Below are 19,052 nucleotides of genomic sequence, written 5' to 3' on the forward strand. Positions count from 1 at the left end.
TTTCATATAAGCTTTTCAAATATTTTCCACAACAATCAATCTCAAACGAGCGGAATAGCCGAAAAACAGATAAGCAAACAGCGAATGGCTGAAAGGGAAAGTGAAAAATACCTTGCCTCCTAATTTGGTAATTTTTATAATAGAGGTTCGTTTTGTGGGCTTTTTGAATTTGTGGATAAAGCATCCAAGTCATCAAGACAATGCATATAATGTTGCCACTGTCAATTTCTCTTTTCTCTCTGTTCCTCTGCCTAAAGTAGTGAACTGCTTACTTATGATCTGATTTTATGCCGAACGCTGTCCGAACTCAGTAACGTCATGGGTGGACTTTGGACAGTTGCGTTGAAAATTGCAGCGCCTTGAATGTCTCGCTGGGTTTGAAAAATGGGCTTCCGCATCTTTTCGAAAGAGATAAAAAGAATGTCCCTTTCCATTTTCTGCCTTGGATCTTGACATTCTATTTCTCGCTAGAACGTTGTCATTTTTTTTCTCGGAAGATGCGCTTAACGTTTTTGAGTCTAGCATCCGTTGCTACCACATGCTTGGCTTTTGATTTCCAGCAGAAGCCGTTCAACACTATCGACACGAAAATAACACATCAGTCCCATGGTCACTTTTTGCATGTCACTGACTTCCATGTGCGTTTTTTAAGTGCAACCCCAAAACATCGTGAACGTCCCTACTGATCCGTTTTTCCTCGTAGGTTGACCGTTATTACGAGGCTGATACTGTTATTAAATCGGCGTGCCACGATGCGCCTACAAAGCATCGACATCGAAAACAGCGGCACGGAAAATTAGCTGGTTTCTGGGGCACCCCTACCTCGATTTGTGATGCACCCATGCGATTAGCGGAGCACACGGTGAATTACATTGCCAATAAGTGGAGGGATGACATCGACTTTATTATATGGACTGGAGATAATGCAAGGTAACGAAACATCTTGACTGGAGCCCGTTGGTGTTCAAGTTCTTACCAAAATCCGTCTTTGCTTCCAAACCCAAAAAGACATGACACAGATTCCACACGACCTCGAACTACCAAGGAACTTCTCACATATAACTGGGACATGACTAACCTCCTCCAGAAGAGCTTTGTACGTTCAGATAACACGACCATTCCCATTGTACCATGCATCGGTTCGTCGGCTTTACGCACAGATTTGAGAAAGAAGGGAATTAATGCATGCGTTTTTTTTTAGGCAATAATGACGTGCACCCGCACAACAAACTGAAACCGTTTGATCTTCAACTTCAGGCTTACAGTGTGATATGGAAGGACTTGATTCCTCTCGATCAGCAACCAACTTTCCAGCAAGGCGGTTACTTTGTAGTCGATGTGGCACCGGGAGTGCGTGTCATGTCATTGAACACCATGTACTTTTTCAGTTCCAATGACGACGTGGAAGGATGCCATGTCCAAGACGATCCCGGCAACAAACATATTGCTTGGATGCGCACCACTCTGGCTCAAGCACGCAACGACGATGTCAAAGTGTACGTTATCGGCCATGTTGTACCTTCAAAGAAAACGTTTTACCGCGATTGTCTGGACGAATATATCGACGTATCGCTGGAATACAAAGACGTGATTGCGGGTCACATGTACGGTCATGCGAACATGGATCATTTCCAGTTACTCAAGCGAAGGAATGAGCAAGAACATGGTCACCATCGTAAGCACGGTCACCACAAGCATGGGCATGGTCATCATGATGACACGGACACGGCTGAAGAAGGCACGATCGGAATTATGCGCAATATGAAGAAGTTCCTCCGCTCACTCCGTAGGCAGTATAAAAAGGCTCGCCATTTTGATAGTGATTCGTTGATAGCGGTTCATGTGGCTCCTCCTGTACTGCCAGTGTATTATCCGGCATTCCGTATGAATCAGTACGACACCTCAACAGGCGATTGGACGCAGTATACACAGTTCTTCTCGAACCTGACATACTGGAATATGCAAGATCATCTGACTCTGCCAACCTTTGAAGTTGAATACAGTACGGACGAAACGTATAATATGACCGATCTCAGTGTGGACAGTTGGATTGACCTGGCAAAACGCATGATGGAAAAATCGGAACAAGGCGAGAAGTTGTGGAACACATACTTGAATAACATGCTTGTACAAACCGACTCAGATCTTTCCATGGAAGAACATGGATCGCCTTGCCAACATCACTCACGTGGTAAAGGATCGTGGTGGAAACTTTGGCACCAATGGTTGGACGATGTACGTTCCCGTCTCGTAGCAGCCAATGACTAGCTGAATGCCATAACAAAAAAGATATGTGAAATAAAAAAAATCAATTGTCATCACTGCCAATGATAAAGGGGGAAAAAAAGAGTCATCCTCGGAACGATTAAAAGAAAATAAAAAGAGAAATAAAAAAAAATTCATGGCAACGTCGGACTCCGCTCCTGGGTTTTCATCGATAATTGATGACCCGCTGATTCCCTTTCTGTCTTTCATTTTCTCATTCTTCTCTTCTTCCTTTCTTTTTCTTCTTTTTAGCACGGCTGTTTTGCCTTTTGTCTTTTCATCATGGGCTGCTGTGCTTCACGTCCATCCACTAATCATGAAGTGGACATGACTGTATCCTCACGAAATCCACCTGAAATTGGCCGTAAGCGTCGTACTTGTTTTCTTTTTTGTATTTCTTTTCGTAATCATCCACGGGACCTTTGAAAAGTGTCCAAGCCCAGACACCGATATTCATGCTGACTTTTGTTGTGTATATTGTATGTTACAGATTCTAGCAATAGTCCTGCAAAATCCGATACAGTACCTCGTCGTATGCCTTTGCCACCTATCGTTAATATCGTACCGGCTTCCCCTCGTTCCACCATGGAATCGGGCTCCGGCTTTCACCTAACGTCGACAATGGACCATGTGGATGATCCGCCATCCGAATCCAAAGATGACAACGATACCAACCCTAGTATGGTACAGATCGCTTCAGCAAAAGACAGTCATGATTCCAATCCACCGTCGTCCTGGCCTATCTTGGTGAGATTATCATCCACTGCCCAAGATATTCAATTGGAGATACCTTGTGTACCTCCTTACATCGATACAGTAGGCTTGCGCCGTTTGCTTTACGCTCACGTTGACCCTACCACCCAGCAAATCCGACTCATTCATCTCGGCAAACTTTTGCAAGATTCATCGCTCATTGTACCCGCCGACATTACCACCAGTGTTCCTGTATCCGCCGTCAAGATCGCCAAGCGAGGTGTGATTCAAGCCATGATTTCGAAAGCACTTTGAATTTGAATTTTTTTTTCCTGTTGCACAACATCCGCATAACATATTTACAGTTCTCCCATGTACAGATTTTTATAAACTCATACAAAGCCGCACCAAGCATTTCTCTTTTTTTTTTCTCTCTCTTTCTACTTTTTTGTTATCAATGATGTTGCCCAACCAGCACGAATTCGATGTATCGTTTTGAAAGCCAAGCCGCGCCGCTCGTCAATTCCACAAACCCCATCGTGCGCATATTCAGACCCATTGCTGAGTTGACAATTTTTTTTTATTATTATTATCTTCTCTCCCTTTTTGTTCATAGTCATTGGTCATGCCGTCGGTAACTAGCTGATATCTGGAAACCAAAATTCGCATTATCCTGATGATAAAAGGCGACATAAAAGACATGGTTGCAATATAACTATGATTACCATAACCAGCGTGAAAGCCGTTTCCTTGGATGATTTGAAGTCCCGTTCACCAAAAAGAAAACAAGGAAACAGCTCCCCGCTTTTGGTATCCAAAAGGGATTGATTATCTGTTCGTAATTTGGACGCTCCTGCATTCATGATCCATATAATTGCCACTGGATTAAAACATTAGGAGGCCAGTGGGTGGTTTAGAATGCAATTGCATGTATTCACTTCATCCGCAAGATTCTGACTTGCAATGACCGCCGCCTGAAATGTTCCAATCCAAAAATTACCAAATTAAGGTGGCTGTGAATAGAATGTCTTCGTGCATCGGATCCTGTTATAGGAAGCTATCGAGATTTTCAAAGATCGTAAATGCGCCTATTGCGTAAAGTGCATCCAGACAGTAAAGTCGCTTCGAGAACAAAACGTTGCAGCATTTAGTATGAGGAATCACCTCTGAAAAATTCATGTCGCTTTACGGTCCTGAAAAATATGGGTGTCGCATTACCAGAAACTGTCGCCACACAAACCCTTTTGTCACACTCAGCATTGAGCTGTTATTTGAAGACAAAAAAAATATTTGTGTTGGACGATTATAAATACTCGAGTCTACAAACTATGTTATGAGAAGTAATATCGTCTAAAGACATTGACCTTTTTATAGACGATGTTTGTCCATACGGTTTCTAGAGGGAAGCGGAAGAGGCAGATAGAAATCGCGCAAATACTGGTGTCGAGACATTGCAATGAGAGGAAGTTGCATTCAGATATAACTATAAGCTAGATGCAGATCATACCAAAATGAGATACCTCCACGTCTCTACCAACCATAGGAAAGAATGACAATATGAATGGAAAATACAAACCATGAGTGCGGTGCCAAATATCTTTTTGGATGTGGGTCGAAATGGGTGTCCGAGGAACTGCAAACGACCATCTTTGCCTTTTATTACCTCAACTGTGGGACTGAGATGAATCCGTTAATTTCATCGAAATTGGTAGTTTCACATGATTTGGGCCATGCAACATCGAGTCGAATCAGTACAAGTTCGAAGTATCCATAGTAAACAGTGGCTAAACGAAATAGAAAGACACGTAAGGTTTCTTTTTTGGTGCTGAAAATGAGATTACCTCCAGGATCGACATGTCGGTGTAACATTGTGTACCGGTGGATCCAGCTTGAGAAGGCGATGCAATATCCTAGGCGGAACTGGACGACCAGGCCTTAGCTTAACCACAACGCAATACAGTTGGTACCCATCGACTCATCATTGCGAGCCATTTCGTCTTTAAAACTGAGTACAAGCCATGATTCAGTCATCTAACGAGTCTTTTTTTTTTTTTTTTTTTTTTTTTTTTTCATCGTCATTTCTCTTTTGCGAAGGGGGGCCGCCATTACTTTTTCTATTGTATGTAATCAAGGATGAAAAGAGCGCATCAGGATTGCTGGCGAAAGTTTGCTGCCGATTCCTCGTTTTGGGATCGTGATTGCAGTCCGGGTGAACGCGAGTGAATCTGCTTGAAAAAGGAGCTACGATCGCTGAGAGCTTCTGTGGTACCCATTTGCCGCATGCAACTACTAAATCACACATCGCATAGGAATCAAAGCAATCAGCTAATGTTTTATTATTCAGTGACAGATGGAGTAGTTAAAAAGAGACTGGTTTATTCAAGAGAAATAAATTACAAAGAAAGGAAACCACACAGGGAGAACTAAACTAAGGCGGCCAAAATAGCTTTTTTTTTCTTCTAATTATTTGGATATAGGCAGAAGAAATCCCTCCCCGCCGCACTCAGGAAGAGACACCTACCCCATCAAAGCCGATGGGCGAGGTAGTGCGTTAATTCGCTAAAGAAGAACCTATTATCTTTCTTTGATTTATTATACGCAGGAAACCCCTCCATAGCTCGCATTTAGATGGCAAATCCTTTTCAGTCTTGCACATCAGACAGCCCACAGCCACTAAAACGCTGCGGTGTGGTTCAGAAATAAAAGACCCCCTTCCGGACGAGAATCAGTTAAATCCAAAGACCTGCAGCCAACTTGCACTGCAGTGGGGGTGGATCACACAGAAAGCGTCCATAGATACTAGATTTCAGGAATAAGACAATCAAGCTTATTCCCAACTTTCCTGCAAACAATCATATTGCAGCTGGGACCGATTTGTGATCCCGCATAAGGTTCCAACAGCTACGGAGGGATGCCTTCGCCATCCCACAGGCTCGGCAGAATAGCTTATGCTTCAAAGACTGCGTACGGTTGTCCATTCCCGGACCTGTAATGCACCTGGTCTCTGCGTCAAGGGAAAAGACAGAAACAGGGCCAGAAAAGCCAGACGCGGTTACCTTCCTTCATAGGGCGCGTAAATACTGGAAGCCGTTACAACGACTTATCCTGCCATTAGACTGAGCTTCATCAGGAATAACGGGTATGGGATCAATTTCTGGAAACACCATTCAGGCTTCTAGGTCACGGGCAACCCGCACCACTACTGGGCCCATCTGCATTGGGGAACTGCCACAAGAAGAAGCGTAGCCGATGACTGACTCCGTTGAGGAAGCACCAGTTCTCCTGCGGAGGTTTTATACAGAGTTGCGCCTGTATAAACCTGGGGGTGCAGCAACGACGGCAGTAGCAGCCACGGGGTGATGTCTCTGTAAACCATGTCTCATAAAGAAACCGTTGCTTGACAGGGTGAAGGAAAACCCAAACGCCCAAACCGGTAGGGATGGTTCCTGACGAACACCAGAACAACCGAGGAAAGGACCTGGACCAGACCAATAGAGCTCGCCGTAGCTCTGCCCAAAAAAGTAAAAAAAGCTGCTTTTAGTACGGCCTTGTTGAAAAAAAAAAAATAGAAAAAGGGGGAGAAAAGTCTACTCACCATGAAACTGCTCGTTATTTAGCCGCGCCGAAGAGAGAACAGACCAGGCTGCTCACCACTATAAAAAAGAAAATAAAAAATAGGTAAGATTCTAGACCAATAGAATAAGAGGATTAAAGAGTTGGCTTACCAGAAAAAAGCCAGAAAAAGGCGTAAAAGAAGCGCGTTTTCTGGAGGCCCGTTTTTTATATGCAACTAAAAAGCGGTCACTTTCGGGATTAACGGAAGGATACGGCCGCCTAAAAGCCTACTTGGGTGGCGATGTTACACAACGGGAACCTTAATTTGCGCATGGTCGGGGTGAAATATTTTTGTGGCAAGGTAGCTCAACCAAGTTCACTTTTGATTTGTAATTAGGGAAAGCACCTTGGATTGCCTTTTTTCCCGACGTCTTTAGAGCGAAACGGGCCTGTTTTACAAAAATTGGTTTTGAGGTCACAAGGACCTTTAACGCCAAAATTGGCATCCGGTTTCAGATAAAGAAAGCAAGCTACCCGTTTTGGCAATCACAGCCAAACTTTCAGAAAAAAAGCGCGTCGTTGTTGTGTGGTATGCCGATTTATGGCCATTAGCACTTTAGTGAGAATACTAATACTAATTAACTGATAATCTTCTATGTATTCTTGTTACTGTGCGTCCAGCAATGTCAATTCCTAATTGAACACGTAATGTTATGGTGAGGCTCCATGAACATGAGATTGGATCAAAATGCTTCCTGAACATTACAAAGAATCTCGAACACGGCACCACTACGACCTCAATTTCTTTTATACGACCAACTCCGTGCCGATTCTCTCAAGTATGTGTATTGTTTTAGAATTCTCTACTTCCTGCATCTAATTCTCTATGACATTTTTATCGGCGACCGACGGTGACCATAATTAAGCAAATCGGCTGCAGTAGCTATGCAGTAGATGATGATCGTAGCTTGATATGTGATCCATACAACGGCCAGTAAATATTTAATAGCGATTTCCTTTTTAATTCTCACAATGATCGACCTTTGTCTTTCCTGGAACAAACTTGGTGAACTGATTGTCAATGCGACAGGCCGACTGAAAGCAACCCACGCATCTCTCTTTTTCTTGCTAGCCTGTATACAAAGGCTTTTCAGATAATGGAAGTATTTTTTTGTTACCTTTGTTCATGGGCGGGTAATTGCGACTGAATAGTTTCGATTTCAGAAGGAGGCGGGCGGAGGGCTGTATGCTTTATGCATAAAAGAGGATAAGGAAATTCTCACATACATCAAAAGCAGTGCATGATTAGGACATTTGCCAAAACTCACAAGTTTAGTTCCGCATTGCAACATAATCTTCGGATTGATCCGTCATCCTATGTGTCCCTGAATTTACTGGTCGTACAGTACCTGGCCTAAATGACAGGTCCATATAATGATGTCAGTGCATGTTTCAAGGAGTGGCTCAATGACGTATTTGTTTGTCCAAGTATCCGTAGTAGTAAATATATAAAGCTTTACGCTGGATAAACTACGATAGAATAGTCTCCTCAAGAGCCAAGACTGATGTGCCTGAGAAAGACCTGTCATACACTGAGTTTATGGATCGGGAGTAGTACAATAGTTCAATATCGGGTCTCCACCGGCCACAGAGGATTCTCTGGTTACTGAGGATCATATCGGTTCTGGGGTGAACTTGGCAGCTTTTGTTGCATTGTTTATTTTTACCGAATGCTGGGAGGTAGTGGGTCACATTGAATATATGCGCTAAAATACAGTAATTTGCAAAGGCGGCAACTGATGATTGGGGGGAAAAACAGCCTTTTTATTTTCTGATCCATTGTTTATTCTGGAAATCCCAGTTGCAGCCTTGTAGGACACTTTATTTATTCATATATGGATTTACCGCATGAAGTAAACATTGACGCGAATCGATAAAATCAACATTTGCGCGTTCATTGACTGCGATTTGACGCAGCCTTGTCTCCCATTGACTGCATAAAGTTTGAAGATTCAAGATACACATCAAGTTTATCTCAAAAATAAGTTTGTCTGACAACGCAGCAAATAGTTCCGAGTCATGACATGTCATCATGGACTATGGTTTTCATCACAGTATACAAAGATGTCTCTTAAACCTATAAAAGTCACCTGCCAAAATCACAAATAGCTTGACAGATGCTGGAAATTAACTGTGAGGCTGAGTGATTCGTAACGCATATTGCCAGAAAGAGATCCCCATAGGAACAGCCAGCCAAAGGTCTTAAAAAAAGGTCAGTTGCTACACCAATGGGAGGTGTTGGCTCATAAAAATAAAATGGAATCTCGTTCGGAAAGTGCACATTTATTTTTAAGGGAGGTTACAAAATTATTACTAGTACTTTATATGTCAGGGATATTTAAAGACTTGGGCTGCGGTTGGGAGAACCATACCATTGATCGCTACTGTCATTGGAAGCGGTTTCGGTTAGCATGTTTCTCGCCATGGTCACATCGCTTGGTTGCGAGCGTAACCCGAACCCGTTCGTTTTGTGTGGATCGCCGTGCTGTTGCTGAGAGAACCGATTCAGCGATGGAGGAAGACTGATGGATGACGGCATTGCATGAGTAGCAGCTGGTATATGTGGTATGGAAGGTGTCCCATCTGTGGTGACCTGCAAGGTATTTTCAGATGGCCTTCGAGAAATCTAGTGAAATTATGGTTTCAAAGTATTAATATCCGGGATGGAGAATAAGAAAAAACACTTTGAAAAGAGAAGTTGAACGACATTTCATACAATGGACTGTCGAGAGGACTCTACAATGTATTTGGATAAATCTCGCGGATGCAATGATGGATCGTACTGTTGGATATGGACTGAGGATGGTTCTCTTGACGTTTCATGCAGTTGGGCTAGCGGCGGCGAATCGGGAAAATCGCCATTAAATTGCCACATGGGTGGTCGACGTAGTTGTTGTTGTCGTTGCTCCCACATATCCACTTCATCCACGCCTCGTCGTCGGCTGGGATCGCCCATTATCTCATGCCGTGGGACCAACGTCAGCGGACTGGTGTGCATAGGAACAAAGGTGCCAGGCAAAGATGACGTTACAATTTCGGTCTTATTTCCCCCATTTACTTTACGATGAAACCGCCATCGATACCAGGGCTGTTGAGTGGACCTGACCGAGGCAACATGGCCCATTGGGCGACTGTGAGCGTCTCTTTCAGATTCCATGCGTTCATTATTAGGTGATTTTATCATCAGCCACGGAAGAATGCGTGACATGGAGCGACCTGGATTTGCAGCGTCGCTCTCTGGCTTTTGCGATAATTGTGGAAAAGGATACTGATCCGGATCGTCATTGTGTCGCAATTTTTTCTGTGTTGCACATCGGTATATCATGCAGAAAATAAAGGAAAAAATGGATAGAACGCCCACTGCAGCAAAGGCAATAAGGATTGGCAATAGAGGATAATCATGTTGTAACCAATCAGTGTCTCCATGCGGTGTTTCAGCTGCGGAACTATTGTATGTAGGAGTGACAGTTTGCGTAACATAGTCTGTGATGGTGATCACCAAAGGCGAGACAAAAGTCACCGTTGTCGGTATAGCAAGGTTATGGGAAGATAACAGCATTGCTGTGGCAGATACGCTGGATGTGGCAGTCGTCGTAGAATATACATCCGACAGAGATTCATGAGTACTAGACATGGACCCGATGATTTTCTAAGGAGAGGAATGGGGATATAACAGTGAGAGATGAAGAGAGAAAAAAGAAGAAAGAGCGATCCACAGGGGGAGATTTTCACAAGGGGTTCCACAACGAAAGATTGAATAAGGATAATTAGGATTGCGCACAGATGAAGAAGGAGGCGGGAAAAAAAGGGGATTCTTGCCCGTTATGATTCATTATTTTTTTATTTTTTTACTTGAACATTCTGATTAGAACTGCACAGTGGGTGAGTGGGGGGAAGTAGTTAGTAGTAAAAAGAAAAAAAACGAAAGAAAAAGATCATTATAAGGTACAAGCTGTTGACTTTTTTTTTCTGCACGTTAGCAATGCACTTTTGAGGAAAAAAAAAGAAGACATCTGAAATTCTTTAAGAATTGGAATGTTCGCCTATAGCTTATCAGTTTATTCGCCGTATTTTATTTCTCGTTTTCTTTGGTGACGGTGGTGGAAGAAGTACTAGTACTGTGGTGGGTGTTGGGTCTGTTATTATGATACATGTGGGTTGTCACTGACATTGGCTGATCTTCCATTCCCACGAATTCTTGTTCTTGTTTCTCTTCTCGCACTTGAGCGCTGCTTTTCTGAAAAACCGCGCCACCTGTCGACTGTATCATGTCGACGGTATGCCTGGGATTTGAGGAACGGTGGGATGGGTTATGGCTTTGTTGGACAGGTGGTTCGATCAATTCTGGCACACCTTTGACGATGTCGCGAGGAGATGTCATGAGTTGTTGAAGAGCACCGCCAAATAGCTCCGTCGGCGGATGCGTGTGGGTCACCTTCATGGTTTCGTTGACGGCATCAATGTCGCTTGAACTGGCTGACGCCGTTCGGGTATGCTTTTGGTCGTCTTCCAAAGGAAGGTACGAATAAGCGCGTTCACCCATTTCTGAGAGATCGGTACCGAGGAGTTCAGCTTCGTCGTCCAGGCGTAGCTTGAAAGCGGGGATTTTGTTGAGAAGGATAAGGATCGCATACGTGACAACAAATGACCAGCCGGAAACGGAAGCAATGGCAGCTAATTGAATAGGGAGCTGCATCCAGTTACCGTCGAGCCAACCACCCTGAGGAATCATGTCCAGCGATGTGCCTTCAGGGTAACCCAAAGCAATCACGGATTGTTGAGCAAAGATTCCAGTTAACAAAAGGCCCACAAGACCACCAATGTAGTGAACGGCAAACACATCCAAGGCATCGTCAAATCGGTATTTGTGCTTATAATTGAGAGCAATGTTGCAGACGATGGACCCAATAGCACCGAAAGCCAAGGAGCTACTGGGACTGACAAAACCGGAGCCCGGTGTGACAGTGGCTAGACCCGCCACAGCGCCAGTGCAAAGACCAATAATACTCCATTTGCGACTACGGCGGTAGTCCAAGAGAATCCAAACCATGGCGGCAACGCATGCAGACAGATGCGTGCAAACAAGCGAATTCACACTACGGGCATTGGCGGCCAAGGCGCTACCAGCGTTAAAAGCAAACCAGCCAAACCATAAGAGGGCTAAACCCAGGAAAACAAACGAAACATTGTGAGGAGTGTTTACATTCTCATTGTAATCCCGGCGTTTTCCGAGCACCATGGCATAGGCCACTGATAAGAAAAATGGGTGTGAGAATCAGAAAAAATCGTAGTGGTCTAAAACTTTGTCATTTCACCTGCAGCAAGTCCACTGGCAATATGCACCGGCGTACCACTAAGACAACGTATTCATCAGCTCATATTCAAGTCATAAGGATAGGTGCGGGGGGAATGCTGAAAAAAAAAAGTGTGGTCAAGTCATCCAAAATATTATTACCCTGCATAGTCCATGACGCCCAATTTGGCGAGCCAGCCTTGAGGCCCCCAAACCCAGCATGTGATAACGTCTATTTTTCATTTTACGGTTAGATATCAACTGATGAGTGTTCCTGGAACAAAAGCATTTGTTTACCATATACCAATGTGGTCCACACAAATACAAAGATAATGGCTGGGCCTAGCTAATAATTTTTTATTTTATCAAACAAGTTTAAGAATAAGTGGATTATTATTTTACTCCCCATTGTTTAGTTTATTAGTCACGGAGAAAAAAAAACTTACCGACATGCGTTCCGCGGCTGAGCCAAAAGCAAGTGCTACGAATGATATGTAAATCGACAAGGTTTGTAAACAGGAATGAATGACGCGAGATGATTGACTTACCAGGTGTGATACAGGCAAACATTGCTTGGAAGATCATAAAAACGGAAGCCGGAACGGTTTGACTGGGAAGTTGCGGCGCCTGACCTACGCCTCGAAGCAAAAAGTGCTCTGTCAAGTCGTCTTAATGTTAGCGTCTCCTCATTACTCCACTTTGTCTAATGAATAACGCACGTGCATCACCAATAAACGCGCCGCCAGTTTCAGAGAAAGTTAGGGAGTAGCCAATAAGGTACCACTGCATTCAAAAAAAAAGGATCAGCATCATGCATTATCATCATGCCTTACTTATACCACAAGTTCATACCTGGATGGATACCACGGCCACGGATAATACAGTGAGATACATGAGTGAAAGCGCATTTTTCGCGCGTGCTAATCCAGCATAGAAAAATCCGAGCGCTGGAGACTATATTTTTCCATGGAACGGAAGAACAGTAAAAACTTTTGATCTCGTTGTTTTTCCTGTTGATCATTGAATCGTACCATCAAAAATACCAAGGCAGCACACACCATAACCCAAGCCGTGTCGCCATTATCAATTGTATAAGCAGCCATTTCCTCAGATATGATTTGTAATTAACAGGGTAATATTAAATGAAAAAAAGTGACAAAAAAAAAATAACAGTGATTGATCAGTGATAAACAAAATGCATTCAAAAGATTAAATAAAAAAAAATAAAAAGAAGTTAAAGAGATAAGCCCTTATTGATAAGCGTAAGGTGCATGCATTGATAGGCAATCAGTCGGAAACGGACCGTAAGATTGGAGTGCACTCTCATCGGGTATTTAAATGATTCGCGACACTGAACTCCTTTTTTTTGTTATCTGTTTTTTTATTTTATTTGAACTGAATAATAACAAAAAGCACGGCTTTTTTTTCCCTTGGATTTTGATAGGTATAAAATAGGCTAAATATCAAATAAAAAAAAGGCTACGATTGTGGAGTATCGGATAGCTGGTATTCACGTGGAATATCATTGTTGTGTAGCAATGCCTTGGCCATGAAACCCATAAACCGATCACCGTACAGAGTGGGTTTCACAGACGAGATGGTATACTTGTCTTGTGTCATTGATTTGAAAAAGTGCTCCGATTTCTTCTTCACATCATAAGGAGTCAAGATATCGATGATGCCTAAAAAGTATAGAACCGGACCGGGCCGGTTTTGCTCATCAGTGGCCTGCAATCCGCCCTCATCTGCGTAAAAGATGCAATTGCGCCGTCTACATAAAACATGTTAAAACTGTTGAGTTGAGTGCCAATTGGAGGAGCCTTTGGGGATACATACTCTTCAAACATGGCATCGGGAAGTTCGGAAACGTCCACTTTATCAGGATTGGTTTCGGCAATGGCTTGACGATAGACTTGAGCTTTGCTTTGACGTCGCTTCATCATCGACGCTCGTCGTTCGGCGGTTTTGGTGTCGGGCTTGGGATAAACAAACCATTTTAGTCTATTGTTCCATATGCTTTTCACATGCCTTTTTTTTCATTTTTTACAATAACATCCCTCCTCTCGCTGCATACATGTGTATAAACTATTTTGATTTACCTGGAAAAATTGTAACGTCGAGTCACGGACATTGTCCTTGTTTCCACGGAGTAAGTCATGGACGCCGATCATCAAACTGTAATCCATGATATTCAATCGCACTAAAAGCTGATAACCATACCAATATTGTATGATAAGTACCGTTATCTTATCATTGTGACATCGGGAAATCACGCCAAAGTGGAGAAAAAAAAGTATTATTGACTTACTTTGACATCGCGCACAAGCTGACTGATAAACACTTTTCGTTTCCGCGGACCGAGCTGAAGCTTCTTTTTCTGTTTCTCCCAGTTAAGATCCTTCATCACCGCGTACGGGTTCTTTTTAATTTCCTCTTCTGGAAGGAAACGGCCAAAAGTAGAACCCTGCAAAGATAAATGATAGTGAGCAAAGCTTATTAATATACCGGCCAGGTCCGCACAATGCAACCCGTCGTCCGTGTCAGACAAGAAAAGGTTACCTTTAGATCATATGTCTCATGGATATCCTTATTCGGTGGTAATACATTGCCCATGACGACAAAATGAATTTTTCGCCCATGAGGCAACTTGACACGATGTAGCCCATAATAGCGACACAATAAAGTATCAGGGTTATTGCAAACGTGCTATCAAATACGTTTAGCTATTCCCTGAAATTGAAACAGTGGACGTGCAAGAAAAAGGAAAAAAGGAGTTTCCTTACATCGTGATACTGCTTTAAAATTTTCCGCATGAATTTGTGTTCGGTGTGATGGATGGTCTTGATGATAAATCGGAAGTCTCTTGAATAATAAAAGAAGCTGCCACTCTTGCCTGCGGAAGCCAACTCTGACAAGATATATTTACTTGTCAAGGAGATCTGGTGGTGTTGTGCACAGAAAAGATAAGCACGAAGCGATAGTGTCAGGGCCTTCGATAAACTTACCAAGTAATCTGCAGGATCAATACCAAATTTCTCTCGCAAATGACGGAATACCCAAGGTGCATAATCTTTGAATTTAAAGTCATATTTGGCACCCGGTGTCAATTCGTCTCCTGTGCTGTGGCAAAAAGTTTTTTTTTTTTTTTTTTAATATATCTCTTCTCTTCGTATTTGACCTCCTTACCCATGATTTTTTTTTACTATTTTTTTCAACTTACACATCAAACGCCAGTTTATGCGCTGCTGTGAAATCTTGGGCTACCAATGGGCGATCAATCTTGGCTGACACTCGACCAACGGCAATGCGGATGCCCGTGAGCATATTATACATGAGCACGTAGTTCTGGTGACCTTCGGAAATGCGAGTGCCCATGAGCACCCGGTCATCGTCGTCGTCTAAATGCGTTTGTTTTCGTCGAGAAAGGCGACGAAACGCTTTGCGACGAGCCGATAGTTCCTTCTCGAAATCTTCACTGATATAGTTGTCTGGAGCATCGGAAGGAATCGAGAGTGTGTGACCTGTGGTATTATTTCGAGACAGCGAACGTCGCTTCACCTTTTTCGGTACATATACCATGGAATGGGTGGTCGAATATCGTTTAGGTACCGTCATCCGATCCATGACATCGTCGGTGGGGGTGGCTGGTTCGGTCTGTACACTGGTAACGTCGGTGGACAACTGACGTTGTGGTAAACTTCCTTTCACGGATCGTGCTACCAAAGGCCGTTCATCTCGTCGGCTGCTGAGAATGGGGGAACTGGGCGGTGAAAGATCCAATGGCGACATTAATACATCGTTGTCAAGGGTGATTTCTTGGTCATCATCGTCGATGGCCGTGTTGATATAGTCGCTGGAATGATGTTGGGGTGACCGGGAATAGGAATGCGGCCGGTTGTTATTGGCAGCGGTGGGTGCTAGAGAATCCGCTGGATGATGGTAGGCAAGACCAGCATTGTCTCTTGGCATCAGTTTGGCAGAAACCGACCGATGCTGCTGTTGAGGACGGGCTGCCAGCGCCATAAAATCCAAGCTAATAAATAGGCAGAGAAAGTGAAAAATTGAGCAAAGGAATAAAAATATCAAAAAAAATGGTGAGAAAAAAAATAATCAACACACCAAGAAGAAACAAAAGTTAAGGAAAGCTCGTTTTTTTTTATCTTGTGTAGGGTGGTGCTATTATGGTCGAGAGTATATAAAAAGAAAGCTCCAAAAAAAGAAGACCCTAAAAACACCGGTTTTCCCAAATGCTAAAAAAAAAACAATAGTATAACTTGTTTATAAAGAAAGAGATACAAGATGATATAAAAAAGGATAGGTAAAAAATCTGCTAAAAAGACTGAATAGAAAGAAGAAAAATCCCCGTCAAAACGGCTTTTTGGGCTCTACACAACACGTGTATAGTTCACTAACCGAGAAATACAAAATGGGGACGCTTGTTCACAAAAGAAAAATAGGCAGGCTTGGATTCAAACTTTACATGAACCCAAGACGATAACTACGCCATTTTTGGTAAGACAAGCGGCCATAGAATGTAACCAGCTCGACCCAATCGACATAGGACGTTTTCACACCGCGAGATTTCAGTACTTGGTTACCATGCGCCACAATGCCTAATCCGATCCCTCGACCGCGTTGTTCCGTTGCCACACCAACGCAAGCCATGCCACCACTTTGCTGACCAAACAAGCTTTCATCCGTCCAGATAAGATCAGCTCGGTTTTCATTCGATTGGTTGGTCGTGTACAACACAAGACTGCCGATAATCGGTCCGTTTTCGCCTCCTTCTCTTGCCACAATAAGATCCTGCAAATCACCCACCTCCACATGACGCTTGTAGGTCGACAACCAGTACGGGAAATATTGTTCCTGGAACGCAAACAGATCATCGATTTCACGCGCCTTGATAGGACCGAACCATACATTTTCATTTTTCATACGTTCCACCACGAACTGCGGCGTCTCGTAATTTGTCAAGTCGCCTTTCAGATCCCACACTGGTCCGCCCTGAAACTTCCATCCTCGATGCTCGAAAACGTCTTGCGCTGCTTTGCCTTGAGCATCGTCATCCGGTACGCCGCAAAAGAATCGAGGATACGTCGATCCCAACTTCAACGACTTGGCACCAGCGTTTCGCAGATATGCCACGGCATGATCATGCAGCAACGATCCAACACCTTGCTTCTGATACTGGGGCGCGACCATCAGCAAGGCCACTTGGCCTACGGAATCAACCATCTGGGTGGAAACAAAACCGATCACTTCGCCCTTTACTTTAGACGCTCGAACCACAAAATGTCGGGGCTCCTGAGAAGTGCGTAGAACCAATTCGAATTTATCGAACGAAAGTGGCCAAGTGTCTTGGAAATTGTCTTGCCAAATTTTAAACACGTCCTTCAGATCGCTGTCGTGGTAATCGCTGACATGGTATCCGCACTGTCGCTCTTCGTTTTTACCGCAACCCACGCCGGGAATGGTCACGGGCAATCGGCTGGACGATGTGTTTTCTCCCATGATAAGTCGTACTGCCGCTTCATGGGCTGGAGGCGAGTATTCGTAGGTGACAATGTGAGTGTCGATTTCGGTAAACGTCATGAGATCGTACGGATTGATCACCGCGACCGTGATGAGCTTCTTGGCATGCTCATGAGCCAGTTTCACCATATTCACTTGGTACGGATGAAGGTTGCCATTGGCGGTACCGACAATCACATAGTCGGCGGACTGAATCTTTTCCGTCAAATTGCTCGTCGCTTCATCAAAGATGATGTATTCCACGTTCTTGTGGCGTCGAACCAAAGAGTCATGGAAAGGGTTGAATGGTCTTGGATCACAGTCAATAGCGAGCGTCAGAGGAACGTGGGCGGCCAAGAACAAGATCTTGTCGGACTCCTTTGGACGAAGCGGCAAAAGTTGCTTACGGTCACGGACCAACGTCGGTACACGGTCGTACAATTGCTTGCTCAGCTTCAGATGCTTGTCAGAACCAATTTGGCTCAGATCATCGTCTTTGAAAACCGAATCCCAAGATAAAAAGCGATCCTTCAGCTCAGCCACTCGCTTCAATGACGCTTGCAGAGCTTCCTTGTCGACTTGTTCGTTAGTGATCGCAGTCTTCAATCGATTCACAGCGTCCCGCTGAGAATCGTAGGTGTGGGAAACCATGGCAATATCATTTCCGGCTTGCAGTGCCACCAATGCGCCCTGAGCAGTGCCGACGGTATCTTTGACAGCATCCATTTCCAGACAATCGGTAATCACCACCCCGTTATATCCTAGCTCTTTTCTCAACAAGTCGTTGACAATTTCGGACGACAAACTGGCGACGTGACCCTTGGTGTGGATAAGATGCGGTAACGATACGTGAGCCACCATGACACTGGTAGGGTACGAATTCTTATCACCGGCAAACGCTTTGCGGAACGGGATCAACTCGACCTTTTCGAGATCATCCAAGGTTTTCTCAATGACGGGAACACCCAAATGGGAATCGGTGGCTGTGTCACCATGGCCTGGGAAATGTTTCACACTGGTAGCGACACCATTGATTTGGTATCCTTCGATCTGAGCGATGCCTAAACGTGCGACCAAGTCGGGATCTTCACCATACGATCTTACGCCGATGACGGGATTCAAAGGGTTGTTATTCACGTCCAACACAGGAGCCAAATTCCAGTTGATACCCAAAGCTAACATTTCTTCGGCTGTCGCTTGAGCCACATCCCTTGCAGCAGAGGATGAATTCAACGCGCCAAGTGCCATGTTGCCAGGAAGATACGTGGCATGTTGACCGAGACGTCGCACCACGCCGTTCTCCTGGTCCACCGCGATAAAGAGAGGACGACGGTGACCCGCGAGACGAGCCACTTCTTGCAACGACCGTGTCAGTTCTTTGGTCTGTTCCGGCGACTCAATATTGCGCGAAAACAGAATGACCGATCCCAGGTTGTGATGCTGAATGAGGTCAATGATGCCTTGACTGGGTGTCGTGCCATGGAAACCGCACATCAACAGTTGCCCAATATTTCCGGGCCAGTCTTCTTGTACATCCATACTTGACAAATTATTACAATAAAAAAGAAGGTTTAAAAAAAGCGGTCAAACTTGATAAAAAAGGGAGTGCTTTGAAAGTAAAATGAAGACAGAAAGGAAAGGGAAAAGAAAAAGAGCTGATGCAAAGAAAAAA

The 19,052-nt window shown here is 44.0% G+C and overlaps 6 protein-coding genes across 6 annotated transcripts; 2 read left to right on the plus strand and 4 right to left on the minus strand.

The window, feature by feature from the left end:
• The first annotated feature begins 405 nt into the window (after positions 1-405).
• On the plus strand, positions 406-2,391 carry BYT42DRAFT_175335 (Metallo-dependent phosphatase-like protein). The gene is made up of 4 exons (XM_051562388.1): positions 406-638; positions 704-930; positions 1,009-1,139; positions 1,202-2,391. The coding sequence occupies exons 1-4, from the start codon at positions 498-500 to the stop codon at positions 2,266-2,268; spliced, it is 1,566 nt and encodes a 521-aa protein (XP_051426883.1). The 5' UTR covers positions 406-497; the 3' UTR covers positions 2,269-2,391.
• A 156-nt stretch (positions 2,392-2,547) lies between these two features.
• Positions 2,548-3,273, plus strand: BYT42DRAFT_610213 (uncharacterized protein; the record flags this gene model as incomplete). The annotated part of the gene is made up of 2 exons (XM_051571376.1): positions 2,548-2,629; positions 2,756-3,273. 2 exons carry the CDS (start codon positions 2,548-2,550, stop codon positions 3,271-3,273), a joined length of 600 nt encoding a protein of 199 aa, XP_051426884.1.
• Positions 3,274-9,385: 6,112 nt separating this feature from the next.
• On the minus strand, positions 9,386-9,961 carry BYT42DRAFT_475679 (uncharacterized protein; the record flags this gene model as incomplete). Its single annotated transcript, XM_051563615.1, has 2 exons — positions 9,386-9,630; positions 9,706-9,961. Coding segments are annotated over 2 exons (501 nt in total), but the record flags the coding sequence as incomplete, so codon positions are not given.
• A 684-nt stretch (positions 9,962-10,645) lies between these two features.
• BYT42DRAFT_490235 (ammonium transporter AmtB-like domain-containing protein) lies at positions 10,646-12,969 on the minus strand (the record flags this gene model as incomplete). The annotated part of the gene is made up of 9 exons (XM_051563991.1): positions 10,646-11,823; positions 11,889-11,926; positions 12,029-12,098; positions 12,164-12,212; positions 12,313-12,347; positions 12,415-12,534; positions 12,565-12,649; positions 12,719-12,820; positions 12,898-12,969. 9 exons carry the CDS (start codon positions 12,967-12,969, stop codon positions 10,646-10,648), a joined length of 1,749 nt encoding a protein of 582 aa, XP_051426886.1.
• A 376-nt stretch (positions 12,970-13,345) lies between these two features.
• On the minus strand, positions 13,346-15,445 carry BYT42DRAFT_489440 (uncharacterized protein; the record flags this gene model as incomplete). Its single annotated transcript, XM_051563941.1, has 8 exons — positions 13,346-13,637; positions 13,703-13,842; positions 13,966-14,073; positions 14,175-14,330; positions 14,426-14,572; positions 14,650-14,805; positions 14,872-14,986; positions 15,087-15,445. 8 exons carry the CDS (start codon positions 15,443-15,445, stop codon positions 13,346-13,348), a joined length of 1,473 nt encoding a protein of 490 aa, XP_051426887.1.
• Positions 15,446-16,342: 897 nt separating this feature from the next.
• On the minus strand, positions 16,343-18,874 carry BYT42DRAFT_490070 (glycoside hydrolase superfamily; the record flags this gene model as incomplete). Its single annotated transcript, XM_051563978.1, has 1 exon — positions 16,343-18,874. One exon carries the CDS (start codon positions 18,872-18,874, stop codon positions 16,343-16,345), a length of 2,532 nt encoding a protein of 843 aa, XP_051426888.1.
• Positions 18,875-19,052: the final 178 nt, after the last annotated feature.

Source organism: Radiomyces spectabilis (genome assembly GCF_025331425.1).
Source record: "Radiomyces spectabilis strain NRRL 2753 chromosome Unknown BYT42scaffold_2, whole genome shotgun sequence".
NCBI lineage: Eukaryota > Fungi > Mucoromycota > Mucoromycetes > Mucorales > Radiomycetaceae > Radiomyces > Radiomyces spectabilis.

Excerpts from the sequence above, each read along its gene's own strand:
- BYT42DRAFT_175335 (XM_051562388.1), top strand. The coding sequence starts at position 498 with ATGCGCTTAACGTTTTTGAGTCTAGCATCCGTTGCTACCACATGCTTG. Across the intron at positions 639-703 it reads TGCATGTCACTGACTTCCAT|GTTGACCGTTATTACGAGGC; the intron begins GTGCGTTTTTTA and ends TTTTCCTCGTAG. Across the intron at positions 1,140-1,201 it reads TCCCATTGTACCATGCATCG|GCAATAATGACGTGCACCCG; the intron begins GTTCGTCGGCTT and ends GTTTTTTTTTAG.